This window comes from Diachasmimorpha longicaudata, chromosome 1, assembly GCF_034640455.1.
Source record: "Diachasmimorpha longicaudata isolate KC_UGA_2023 chromosome 1, iyDiaLong2, whole genome shotgun sequence".
In the NCBI taxonomy this organism is placed as follows: Eukaryota; Metazoa; Arthropoda; class Insecta; order Hymenoptera; family Braconidae; genus Diachasmimorpha; species Diachasmimorpha longicaudata.
This window is the reverse complement of record NC_087225.1, coordinates 10,998,018-11,012,409: the sequence shown is the minus strand read 5'-3', so window position 1 is coordinate 11,012,409 and position 14,392 is coordinate 10,998,018. Positions and strand designations below refer to the sequence as shown.

The 14,392-nt window shown below is 40.1% G+C and overlaps 1 protein-coding gene across 14 annotated transcripts in view; it reads right to left on the bottom strand.

Annotated features, from left to right (window-relative positions):
- Positions 1–14,392, bottom strand: part of LOC135167414 (lachesin) — a 310,790-nt gene that overhangs the window by 39,619 nt on the left and 256,779 nt on the right. For 9 of the 14 annotated variants that reach the window (XR_010299853.1, XR_010299852.1, XM_064130636.1 and 6 more), the window contains 4 exons: positions 8,728–8,814; positions 1,944–2,053; positions 1,520–1,727; positions 931–1,086 (listed from right to left, as the gene is read on the bottom strand). Coding sequence is in view for 12 of the 14 variants with exons in the window: in XM_064130636.1 (XP_063986706.1) it covers positions 931–1,086; positions 1,520–1,727; positions 1,944–2,053; positions 8,728–8,814 (561 nt within the window). In the remaining 2 variants the exon portion in view is untranslated. Of the gene's footprint in view, positions 1–930; positions 1,087–1,519; positions 1,728–1,943; positions 2,054–8,727; positions 8,815–8,974; positions 9,088–14,392 lie in introns of those variants that run through there. The other 5 variants (XM_064130622.1, XM_064130677.1, XM_064130668.1 and 2 more) reach the window with 2 other exon arrangements.

The window sequence follows — 14,392 nt, the reverse complement described above, 5'->3', positions numbered from 1 at the left end:
CAGAAATCGGAGTGTTTACTTTATGAAAAAAAAATTATCAATTTATTTTTACATGTCAAGGGTGTTTCACAACGATTTTATGATCCTTATATCTAGCAATATCATCACAATTGGCTGACACTACTGTTTTTCATAACCGACAATGGAATCATCTCTTTGGCATCGAAATATAAAAGCAAAACATGTCAAAAGCCACTCAGTTTCTGTCATTTCGGGAATTCATTTTGACCGAACCACTCACAAAACTCATCATGACGTATAATAATTCATAATTCATGCCTGGATTAACATTCCGGATTTCTTCACTAGCGATTTTGCCCGGCGATTGCCATAAAATGAACACACGAGTAAAAAATCACTTTGAGATTTTTTTTTCCTCTCTCATGGAGGTTTGACCAATTAAGCTCGAATGATTGTCGAAATTTTCATTGTCACCGTTGGTGGGGAGGCAAAAAAGGGTGAAAAAAAAAGCTAAAAATGTCCACGAGCATTGGCCTACACCAAGCTGGGCATTTCAAATATGCAGATAGGTCCATGGGGACAGTGAACGTCAGCATTGAACGATTGGATGCGTAGAGTTACAAAGCTCGGGTAACGAACGAAATACTTCGTGTTACCTCGATGTACCCAGGCTACGTCATTCACTATTCATCTGGCGCATTATCAGTCCACGTTATCGAATCCTCCCTCCACTGGTGGGTCTATACCCACTAGTTTTCCATAGACGGGGGAACGGGAATGAAGGCAACGGTTTATCGTGACTATTATGGTCGATTGGGCCTGCTACTGGGTGGCAACTCGTGTATGGGTTATGACTTCGGTGGAAGGATAGTAGGGGATAAGGGAAGGGGGGTTGTACGTGCCCGAGATTCTCATAAACCAGTAAACAGACCAGCGAGCTGGCTAATCAAGTTCATATTCTGTACTCACCACTCTCTCCATTGTAGTTTATACTCATTCCATCCTCACGACGCCATATCACGTATGGTTCAGGATATCCAGTTGCTTTACAAACTAGGGTCACATTGGAACCTTCACGGACTACCATGTCTGTGGAAGTCTCTTTTGCTATTATCGTTGGTGGTACTGTAATTATAATTTTACAGAACTTTTAGAAACTTTTAAAATTTACGTTGTCTAATGGCAGGAGGGAAAACACTGGTTAATGCGGTGAAATGAGCCAGGGTTGGTCAAGGTTGGGTTAGAGTTAGTCAAAATTAGCATCAGTATTGATCAGGCTTGTCGGGGCAGACCAGGACTGACCAAAAACTGTTTGAGATGAATTGGATATGACGAAGAATTGCTCAGTATTCATCAGAATTTGAAAAGGTTTTCAGTCTTTTTCAATTGACTTTGTCGGTTACTAAGAATCCGGACTGATCATTGATTTTCTGGGACTCGAGTGAGCTGTTGGAAAAATGCCGGACATAAACTAGAATTGTCTAATAATTGCCATCGCGTAAGGCCCTTTGTATAAACAATATAATGTACCATCAAAGTAATCAATTTTTAGACTCACCGACGACTTGCAGAAACCCTTGCATGCTCCTCATCGGATCTGTATTCACCTGACACATGTACCATCCCCTATCAACTTCCTGAACTTGTTTTATGTGAAGATACCAGGATCTGTGATCATTGTATGACAAGGAGATTCTCGGATTTTGTGTTATCACATTGCCGTGGATTGAGAGTATCGTTTGTGTATCCACTCGTACCCACGCTACCTGGATTTATACAATCGGAGGGATTCAATTTCAGTGGAACAAAAAGTTTACGGGATATCGCTGCTCAATACATTTTACTTTTGTTATTCCGTTACTTTTCATTCAGTATTGATTCAATGAAATTCTCCCGATAAATGAAAAAAACTGATTTTCCACATGAATTTCTCCCGCTTCACTGACAGCAAATCCCTTCAAATACTTTTGTCTTTGACCCACCTGATATCGTTTGAGATTATCGACGACACACGCCAGCAGTGCATCTCGTCCCACGCTGACTGTGACATTTTGAATTTGTTCGGCGAATGTTGGCATTGAGTCATCTGCAACTAGAATAAAAATTCATCAGAATGAGAAATCATATCCACCCGATTGAACGGATTTTTAGTGTTGGATATTTTTTCAGAATTACATGATTAAATTCAAAGCGAAGTACATAATCCACTGAGCTTGTAAATAGAGCTTTATTTTTGCATTTCAAGTTCAACCCTTTCAACCGCTCTGTGTTTTGCTATTGACAAATAGTCGCATGGTAGAAACTGATACCTTTGAGAGCATCACAGGTCGATTAAAGCAAATCATAAAAAAATACGTGACCATATTCATCACTCGGTGTATTTTTCATTCTTTTACCCATCAATTTCAATAAAAAATCGTTACAAAATATTCGTTCAGAGGAATTAAATGGGAGATGTTAATGACATGGCAAACCTCCCCACCTCATTCCTCCTGATGACATTTCTCCCTTTTTTTAGACATTGAATTCTGTAGCCCCATTAAAAGCTCTCAAATGTCCATAATTCGTAACCTAACCCAAGTGGAATGATTGAAACGGTCGCAATCATTCCGTTTAACCGGACCTAGTTGCATCATTAAATGTGCAATTTAGTTTACCGATGTCCATTAATATCAACAGGTCCTCCTATTTCATCGATTCCTCCAAAACGGTTTCCGGAATTTCAAATGATGCACAAATCGCCATGAATTTGACGTATGCCAGGGGGAAAATTTAATGAAACCAAAAACTCATTACTCTCTAATATCACGCCAAGAATTAATGAGAAATAAATTATTAGCTGTTAATGCAAAATATGCCGAGTGGGTGTTTAGGCAGGAGTACTGTAAATGATTACACATATTTGAAATTCAATTTCATTAATGGTTTACCAAATAAAAGAGGTCCAGCTCGGAGGTTAAATTCATCAACATTTGAAGATGTACAAATTCAGAGAATCAACATTGACTATTTTAGGGTAACTAATCCCAACTATAAGTTATAGCGAGTGAAATTTTTTAGGAAAAAAAAACTTTCACTACTCCATACTCACGTACATAGAGTCGGGAGCTTGGGAATTATATTCCTGAGAGTTGGCACACGCGGTTGGGCTGTGTCAGACAACGGGTGAGAATATTGCGACGAATTGTACACAGTTAAGCGGTATGATATAGGGAAACATGCTGTATAGTTGGGAGAATGAAACTCGTCGAAATTCATTAGTGGGCTACACCAGGAAGTCATTAACAAACTGATTAACAAGTTGAAATTATCGCGGATGTGGAGCAGCCGAGTATTTGCCAAGGACTGGATGAATTCAGATTAAACTTTTTTTTTTCATCTGTGGATTTTTTTTTACCCCAGAATTGTACGGCCATTTGCATACTGAAATGGCCATTTTTGAGTGGCTGAAAGAATATTCATAGGAATCAGTAACGTACCTTCCAAAATAGCTTTTGAAATCATGACGGAATAGTCATCAATTATATGTATACTTAATGGCGGGGCGAGTGCTCTCCAGATTTAAGATATCCAAATCCATGGATATTCAACCAGGAGCGATTTATTTTCTCCTTTAAATTAGTAGGAAGGAATACATTAAACGAAATGAGTTGAAGAAATCATTCATTGGGTGGCTAAATAAAAAACCATCCAGAGCCCCCTCTAGACTCCATTTGAAAAATTGCTTACAATGGTCCAGAATAGGCTAGGAGTGATGGAGGAGCCCAAATCTACATGAATGTGAAGCCAAACATTAGTCCTAAATTGGCCAGGTTTTAAGAATTGCTTCGTAACGACCACAATCGATCAAGAATTGTACAATATGAACCAGAATAAGGAGAGAATTATCCAGACTTCTTCAACATGAACCACTGGTTGGTCCACATCGCTCATGATTGACGGCAGCTTTTCGCACATAAACCAAAAATATCTCACGACTTTCCATGAATGATCCAAGAATACCCAGCATGAGAATCCTTCTCATGTCTTACCCAACTGGGGCATTTGAGAGGCTTAAAAATGATGATAAAAAAAAAGAAAATTCAAAAAGCAGTCGATTACAAAACTTCTATCCGCCAGTAAAACCAATTGAACAAAATTGCAACCTAATAAAGCGCAAAAAAATGGAAATACAATAATTTAGATTTCCACCGGGAAGAAATGAAAATACAGCTATCGAAAAATTCCGCATCGGGAAAGAAAAAAAAACAATCAGAAGATAACGTCAAATACCATAAGACCCAACGGATAATCCTCCATAGTTCGAATCACTTCACTCCATAATGAAGACCAGAACAGCTTTTATCATCACAACTCCACTCCCCCATTATCCTCAGTCCTCAACAATAATGCACCCCGTACGCTAAATAAACAAACAAGACAGTGGCTCTGACCATTGCCCATTGTTTTCACATTTGACCCCGAGGCACAGTGGTACACTGGGCCTCTGATCGAATGCTAGAATCCGGAAATGACAAAGACCGTTAGTCGAATTCGATTCCAGGTCACTCTGCTATACCTCCTCCCCCTCCCCAACCCTATAGTGCCCAGGCCGATATGATGCTCGTAAATCGTTGAGATTCATAGTCCACTAAAAAGCACGTCCAGTGCCACCAACCAGAGGATTATCATTGAGCATTAGCCTTTGCAGGGACAGAAACAGCAAGCCGGTGTGCATCTAGTCTAATAGCTATAAATTCTCATTTCACACTGAACAAAGAGATTAACTATGATCATGCTGAATATAACGGACTTGTTCTCACCCCAATTTTGTCTTTCACTCAGTTTTTTCATAAATTTTTTATAGCAAACCGGATGAGGTATCATTTACTTGATTTAATTAATCACAAATGAAGGACAATGTGACTAAATTATGAGGTGGAACTAATTTTAAACCTCTGAGAGTTGTGACGTGTCCATCCTATCAAGGATATCTTGCAGCCAGGTGTATATAGAAGTTTTTAGGGGGTGATTCATTAATATTTCAGCTGCTATTTAAACTTGTACTTGAATATTTTTTTAAAGTAATTGTTTTTGAAATTACGGAAACAACAGTGAAATCTGTCAGACGCATTTCGAGCTGATAAACATGAGGAGTGTTCTCTCTCTGTCTCTTCGTCATTTTCCATATTATATATTCCATATATTTCCGATTATATCCATATTTGAATTGCTCGCCCCTCACGGCGAAGGGGTTGTTGAAGCACAATCAGTAGATTTCACCCCGGAATTCATAATTCCTCGCATTATGAATTCGAATAAATTTCTTATCAAATTTAGAAAAATCCTTGCCGGATGGAAAGTCAAGCTGTCGTTCACCACCCACATTTTTTCCAACAGCTCAAGATCAGCGGATGTTATTAATCAAATTTGAGTAAATCTCTATGATATTTGCTTCTTCTTGAATGATTAAACAGAAATTTAGAATTTGAAATTAAGTTTTCGTCGCAGGTCAGCATTAATTGTAGGTCGATGTCCTCGGAATTGAATTTCTCTCGTCATCACCACCCCTCCTGACTCTCACCCCCCCCCTCACTCGATGCGCGAACAATCGTTAAATAGTGGGTTATCGAGTTTCTCCCACTGCCTTTACAAAGGAGAGAAGAAAAAACAGAAAGTCAGAAAAGTAAATATACTTTACAAATGAAAGACTCCTGCGTAAATGTCTCTTTGGGGGTATGTAAAATGGCACCCTTATTTACTTCCGTCAAAGATCGACCCAAGGAGGAGAAACGCAATTAAATGCCCCACCTCGTCCGCCCCCCAGTAAAGCCAGGATTATTCGTTACTTCAGTCTCTATGCTCTCCTTTCTCTGCAATTTTTTTCTCTCATCTACTGCCCCAACCCCTTACCCCCACGCTCCTTTGCATCTTGTTTCCTCGTGTTTGTTTTCGTGTACAGTGGGCACTGCAATGTAACTCAGAGAATCGAAACGAAAAAAAAAGTGCTGCTGGCATCCTCTTACATTAATCCAGTATTTAATTTGAAGCCGTGAGACTTATGTATATCCTACCGTTGAAAATTTAACGAATGTAATTGGAGGCAAAAATAAGTTGGGATCGGCTGGCGGATGTGAAATGTGAGGTAACCCAAGAGTAATCATGGCTGATGGTGAATATGAATTAATGTGGTCTGGGATGCAACGATTGATCCTAATGAGGTGTCGGGATATTATTGTCATGGATTACCATCACTTTATGCGGCTGGCACATAACGAGGTGGATGAAATAAAAATGGGGACATTAATAAAAAAATGGTTTCCTGCGTGAAATGCAGCGGCGGTAAAAATACATTCGACAGAATCAGACGAAAACGATTGTTGATTTCAACGGGATTCCATTTTATTGCTATAAACTGTGTTGTGGGAGAAATTATTTAAATTCAAAGAAATAATTTTTTTATGAACAGAATATTTCTTAGTGTTATTTATATGTATAACAGAATAAGAAATATTGTCGATCCGATCGATAATTTATCAGCAAAATGAGAAAAATGTAATTATTAAGGGAAAGGGTGTAGAACACCATTAAGAAAAGCATAACAACGATGTCTCATTTCTCTTCTCATGTTGAATTTTTTGTTCACCTGACGATGCTCGATTCCAACCATTCTGTGACAACACGTCCATGAAACATGATCATTCCAGTACAAATAATTCATCGCAATGTTTGAAAGATACGGTTATAACAGAAAGGGCCAAGGTGCAAAATACTAGCCAGTAGAACGTGATGAATGTTTTTGAGTTGTCCTCGGTTTTCTTCCTCATTCGCGGGAAAACAAAAAATTAAATGTACAGAAGCGAGTATTTCAACAATTTCTCCACAAAGACTCTGTACGTCTGACTGAACTCAAGTTTTTTCCCTCCTCCATTCTCTCTCCCACTCGCGCATTAATGATTTCGTTTTGTTATTTTTTTTGTTCCTATTTTCCTCATCCACTTCCTCACATCGTTAATACCGTAAAAACATGATATTTTAACATGACTTCAGAAACGACTTTTTGTTCCACCGTAAAAATTTAATATTTCACAATTTATTTTCATCTCGACACGTAGCGGCAACTTGACGCAAACTCGAGGCTCTTGACGTCTCGTTACACACCGTGAAAAGTTGCCGGTTGAGCTCAAGAGAGAGAGGGAAAGTGAGGGAGACCAGGCGAGAGGAAAAGAGTGAAAAAATGAGGGAAGAATCGCGTGTGCATTCAACGTCACTTTTTGAATTATTTTATTTGGCATTTCTCACGGCGGGCCTTCATTCATATTCATACCGCAAACCGGGTACTTCGTCTTGAAAGTACTACATACCCCCTCCCCCCCCTTCCAGGACTTGCGGTCTACTAGTGTCGAATAACTTTGTGTACCTTCTCGGGACGATGTGTTGCGCGAATACTCGGCGAAAATTCATGCATACCACGATCTTTGATACATCAGCGTGGGTGAGTCGTACTTTATCGAAGTTTTGGGGATTGGAATTGTCGATGAATTTATGGATGTTCATGTTCTTTGGGGTTGGCTGATTATCATGGACATGATGATCTTGCCGTGACCTGAATGATGTGAGAAAACTTATCTTGAAATTGCGTCAAAATTATCTGATTGGTTAATGTGATGTGGAACTGACAGTTCTGTCACTTAAAAATTCTAAATTTAATTTACCAATTTCTTTGTTATTTTGTACATCACAATATGCCATCTACTGAAGGTGCGTGCACATTAATTTTAATAATATGTGAAATGAAGTAGCTTCTGCGGCATAATGTGCCTGAAATTGTCGAGGATATTCAGCAATAAATTAATCCAAAGCCGATCTCCCTCACCCATGCTCATCAAACTTTATGGTATGGTGACAAAGTGCTTCGAATTCTCCCCTAGATACGTCTAATACAAGCTGCACTGTACAGCAGTCAACATTACTGACTCGACAATCGTGATAAACAGAAGGCCTCAGCGAGTCTACATCTAGGCAAACATATTACACCGTTGATCACTGAAACAAGTACCCTGAAATTCCAAATGCGTGACTAATATTCCCTGCTCTACACACAATTGCATTAAACTTTGTGGAATCACAGGGCGGAGAAATTACATTACTACAGTATTACAATCGTGACGAGGCAACTGCAAACTAAATGATATAACTTATCAAATGAAGAATTGTGGTGTAACAGAAATCATTATCCGTGGTGTATCAGTTTTTCCCTCTCGATAAAAGGAGAAATTCTCCTTTCTTGATATTTCACCCCAAAAATCGTGCATCACGCGATCACCATCGAGGCATCACAACGCAATAAAGAAGAATGGGATGAAAAAGAGAGAACAAGAAAAATCGAATCTTCATATGGGGTTTCTACTCTCCCCTTTCCCCTTATGTATGACCGGACAAAAAAATTGTGGCAGCGATGAATGCCGTAGTTTTTCGCGTCATTGATCAGCTGCAGGGGGTCAAACTTGGTTGAAATATCTCGAATAAAATTCAACGAGAGCATATAAAAATATACGGTGATGTTGTGACATAAAAATAATAGAATCCTAACCATTTTATTGTTGGAAATTCGGTGTGAGAGGTTTGCTGTCTGATATATCGTTGATCTTCACCCCTGATTAGCGGAAATTGTGATGTAAATACGAGGCGATGGATAAAAATCGTGGTTATGATCACGACTACATAATTCGACTAAAAAATTGTTTCAAAGTTTCGATAATTTTAATTACATGAAAATATACTCACAGTTGTAATCTTCTGCTGTTGAATCTAGTGTCAGCATTCGATGACTGGAGCCACCGTCCAAAATGTCGATGTTTCGCGCTCGTCGTCCTGCAACAGAGAAATAAAAAATCTCTAAAATGATAATCCAATGTGCCATGACAAGCGTGGCTTTTGAGCAAATCGAATTAATGCACTTTACAAACGTGGAAAAAGAACGACGCAGCTGGAAAATTATTCTGCCCGGTGCACAGAGAGCAATTAGATTTACCGAGCGCTGGAGAATGACCTCAGGGGAGTGGTGGGGTTAAGGCACGAATAGAAGACTCGATTACAAAAACCTCCGAGTGATTCCCATGGCGGTAGCCGTTGTGCAGTTCACCGGTGCCAGAGGTTAAAAAACAGGGTGTGGAATGGGGGGTGAGAGACGCAGGGGATTTTTCGCGAGCTGGGCCCCGACACGAAGGAGAGAGGCGTGACCGGAAGGGTGAAGTAGTCTCACGGGTAACCAAATTCTTCGGTGGTGGCTGTGTAGTCTGCATCTTTAAAGATTACCACTCAGGAACTGGATTTTTCGTATTCTGCCGCGATATCACGAGTACCGAGCGCATTTTCTTTTTTCTTATCTAAATTTTCGGGAATATTTGGTACAACGAGACGATTGAATCGATGGGAGTGGGGATTGTTGAGAATACTGCTGCTATGGTGATAGGTGTGAATTTAATTCAAGTACAAGGGGATGTCCTGTGATTTTAATCGAACAATTAGGATCTACCATAATTGATATATCTAGTCACATACATCTTAGGGTGATGGATGAACCAATTCCGTGGAAATAGCCACGGTGACCTGTATAAAATATAAAAATTTAACTAGCGAGAGTTCAGAGATATCAGAGGTACTGATTAAATTGTGACCCAAGTTGAAACTCACCCCGACTTAACTAATGCCATGTATTTTTATCTAATGAAGTGGATCACTAAGAAATTGGGATCTGAGTGGAATATACCCGATTCAGATTCGCACATAAAATTATTATATCGCTAAACTCAATAAATTATTAATCAGGCATTTAAAATTCCTAATTACCATAGGGGCTATCCCTGCCGTTCTAGGATGGTGGACTTGCTTGATCAGGTGGAGATCGGCTCACTGATTGGGGTGAGTTTGGTCTGTGCATGTATAATATATGTTGATGAATTCCACGACGTCTCAAAAATGAAACTACCACTCGTATTCATATAAACCTGACAGGCACCAATTCAGCCCTTGACTTGAAAACTTGATAGGCCTTTCCCTTCAGATTCCATCGACCACATCAATAAAAACTGAGTAAATCCAGACGTTACACTAAAAAAAATAAATTATGACAGCAGAAAAATTGACTTGCAGGAGTGTCAAATGCTCCTGACAACTGTCAACATCCCCTGACTGATCATAAAACACGCGTGACTTGTATCAATTCATCTTTCCGGTGTTCTGCCATCGGTTTACACGCCAATGTGTATACGGAAAGAAATGACCGAGTATCAAGGAAGAAACCCATGCTTCCGTTGTTCCCACCCTCCTCTCGTGACGCTTGAAAAACTTGCCACTGATATCTACAGACCATTTATCAAAAAACATCCGAACGTTTCCATGAACGTGGCAAAAAAACTGTCATTGCTTGTCAAGTCGTTTGTCCCCTTGTCCACCTACATAATCCCCAGCTGCAAAAAGCGACAACACGTTGGTAAATTTTCCATCCGAGAAAATAATTTCATCAATTATCATTAAGAAAGATCATCACTGTTTGCCCCTCTCAACAAGTACAAATACACAGCTCTGAGTATTTGAAATTAAGTCAAGTGCAGGAGGGACCAAGGGGCATGTGAACATGGAGCATGTAACACATGAAGACAAAATACTTTTACTCTATCTATTTTTCCTTGTCTCCCTTTCCCCAGCCCATTCCCCAATCCCCTGTCTCCGCCCTGAGAAGCACACGACAAACTGCACACACATTTCTATTTCATTCTCAGTGTGTCGTGCAGTTGGAAGTTTTCAGAAACGTTTCAAAACTATTGGAAATGGGCCTGGATATAGAAAAAGGGTAGTGAGAGGTGAGGAAAAAGGAGAAAATCCACAAGTTCGAAGTGACCTGTGAAATCCAAGAGACTCTCTCGTTTTCCATTTATTCTGGTTCGATACGACAGCATTCAGGGTATGGCTATATTTCGTGGAAGAAGACTGGGTTGATAAGGATTTTCTATCGTTGTTTTCTCATGTTGTTCTTCTTCAGTTTGTGAGTGGAAAAATTGTGTGTTTTTGGTTAATGGTATTTGGTGATTATCGTTTGTTATCGTTTGTTTCGATTTCAAATTTTTAGTAATTGTTATGGGATTTTTTCTTCGCATAAAAAAAATCTTTTCAATGTTTAAAGTTGAAAGCTCTCAAAGACACGGTATCCAGTGGGAATGCATTTGGCTTGAATAAGTTGCAGCTGAGTATAATTCCTTATTCAGAAGCTAAAACGATGAAGGAAAAATAGTGTTAAAAGAAAAATAAATAAAGAAGATTGTGAGAAGGAATATGGATGAGGTTAGGATCGAGTTTAATTAATAACTTCACGCCTAGGTAACTCAACCCAAGAATAAGGAAAAAGAAAGAACTTCTCGGAATGAGGAAAGACTGTACGCGGGTAGTCTCGTGGGGTCAAGGAAATGAAGGAAACTTATAAGGGCATAAATTCAATTTCACATTCAGCCGAGTTAATTTCCCCAGTCTTTATACACGTAGACTATGGAGCGTGGAAGGTTGAGTACAAGACTACTGGGTGTGTGCTTTAGAGGTATCCAGGGGTGTTGGCCCGAAGGGAGCTAGATAACGGGACGAAATATTCATTTCCAAATTGGTACGAGTCCCCGGTGGCATGGGAAAACCGCCCGCCGATTCAGAATTCCCCCAAACCAGTGCGGGCCTTTTATTGTACACCATTTCCCTCACCTACTCTCCACCTTCATTCACACTAGTGAAAACTCCGGGGTGAAATCATAACGATTAACCAAGAATTAAAAGTTTTTTCATTCTTCCCAGCCGTACGTACGCCGCATTACCACGAGATGTACTTTTCATTAAATTACTTTAACTGCCGAATCTGAATTAATTGCAGTTTTCATGAACCTTGTGGTGCTAGGCAGCACAAATGCCTCATTTGAGTCATATAGAATGAAAAAATTAATAAATGTCAGCTCCATGTGCAACACCAAAGTGTGGATCTTCAATGTCATAATTCCAACGTCGTTGTGGAACTGACATCGGGGATCTTGATAGGATTTCGTATTTTCAATTGCTTTTTATTGCACTCTCACGTGCCGGTTGGTATTTCATACTGACCTATAGAAAAAAGGATGACACAAATATTTGGATAATAAACAAACATTTTTCGCCTCAGCCAATCCTAAGAAATACAGGTGAACGGTATTATCCGTCGGACGATAGCGGGAGCAGCTCTCCTGCTTCAATGGCCAAATCTGAACTAATAGCCGTTTTTATGGCCCTTCTGAACCAAGAGATAAAAAATATTACTTTCTCTTTGTTTCCCCTGTTAAAGTCAAATAAAAAATATTAAAGTCCTGTCGAACACAAGTTTTTATTTCCCAGGAGTCAGAATATCAATCTCTTAAAGGATTTGCCTCATACGCAGATATATTTATCACCTCTACCTATACTCAACCCACTAAAAACTTCTGGCTGAAAATACAAAGATTAAACTGGAATTACGAGTTTTTCAATTTTTTCAATTCCTCCACTTCCCACGTTCACGTCAAATCGACTATTCATGACGTCACTAAATCCAAATCTGAATTAATAAAATCGGACATCCGGAGACACAGTTTTGGAGAGGGATTATGAAATTAACGAATGCGTCCAGCGAGCCAGTGACAATATAAGTGATGAAATTAATCACCGGGGATCGCGGGGTAGGGGCGTACCAAGTGTCCCAGGGTGTTGGAAAATTGACAATTAGCGGTGAAATTACCACAGCCATCCCTGCACCACCAGTAATAATGAAAAATAACGTACTCCACGTACTTTTCCCCATTCGCTGTATACCATCATTTTAAAATTGTTTTTTTTCCTCTTCCCTCTTTATTCCCGTCTTTTTATTCCTCTTGTGCTCGTCATCCTCGTCGACTTCACGACCGCTCCACCATACCCAGTCTGCACTCCTCGCGGAGACTAAATAAAATACGGGGAAGCGTATAACAGCACCCAAGCCGCAAGTATGAGAGGGGCCGAAGTCAAGGGGGAGGGGCATATACAGTGAAATAAGTTTTCCAACTTGGGTGGCATAGCTGTGAAACTCTCGCTATCCGGAGGAATCGCCGAGCTATATTCTTTAAAACCTTTATGCAAGAGAGCGACGGAAGGGGGAAGGAGAGGATGAAGAACTAACCCCTGTAAACTTTATTTCGTCTCCTTTGAGAAGCAAGAAGTGGGAGAAGAACACGCAAATTTTTTTGCAAACCTCTTCCACATTGACGGCCCACCACTGCAGCCAATGCTGGGCATTTTCCAAAATTATACTTATGACAATAGAAAGAATATTTACGATTCCACACTGATGTAACTCTATCCAATTTCTATCTCTCTCACCAGGGCCGATCTGCAACCCATCCATTTACAACTTCGCTTCGCTTTTTTGTATTCAACCAATGTACTCATACAACCCCACTGGCTGGTTGTATTTGTACTATCGTCCACTTCTGGCAACCGTTTCTCTCAAATGAAAACTTAACACGAATGTACGGTGGTTGGTACGCTAAGTTTTTAAATTAAAGCCCGCCTGGTCTCTTCCGGCCGCTGTCTCTCTCTCTCTCTCTCGTTCTCTTCCAAAATGGAGTTTTAAATTTCCCAGCCCTGGGTTTCTGTGTGCAGCTCGAGGGCAAATGCGCGGACCGAAAAGAATATAAGACCTGTGTAAAGTATAATACGGAAGGATGAAAAGGAGAGAATGGTTGCCAGTGTGGAATAATAATAAAAGAACAGACGACAGAGTTGGGTGTATTCGAAGTAGTTGAAAATGAAAAGGGTTTCAAACTGGTCGTCCTAGTTGGGGTAAGTGGAGGTCGATCCAGAGAACCTTGCACAATCTATAAAAACTAACACTTGGAGATTCGTTTTTCAATTATGATGTTGGTGATCAAAGTAGATTGACATTTTGGTGGTTGAAAAACTGACCCTTCATCATACGTTTCGCTGAATGCCAAAAATTTTTGAAAAACGCTCTCGACGGAGAGCGCCCATCCCAGGTGGACAAAACCTACCCTTCTTCAGAGAGGTTCCTCAACTAAAAACATCCAATTTCCATTCGATAATTTCTGATAGACACTGGGGAGTTACACTGAGATTTCCGCTCTCAACATTCCGAAAATGAGGTATAATACGCGGCATTTCTAGGTACCAATCCGTGGGGCGATTGAATTGCGGCGTGGTCCCACACGGCCATCCGCAATATTCGTAGTGTTCAATCGTGCTCTTGGGAATTTCGATGTGTGCGGCTGGGCTTTGTACGATATTCCCATTTCCCCCCCCCCGCCCCGTTTCAATGACATTTACATTTATATTGACACGGCGAATGTGATCTTGAACAAACGGCTCAGCTCGCGCATTTAACCACTGTGCACTACTCACATCTCCCCCAACC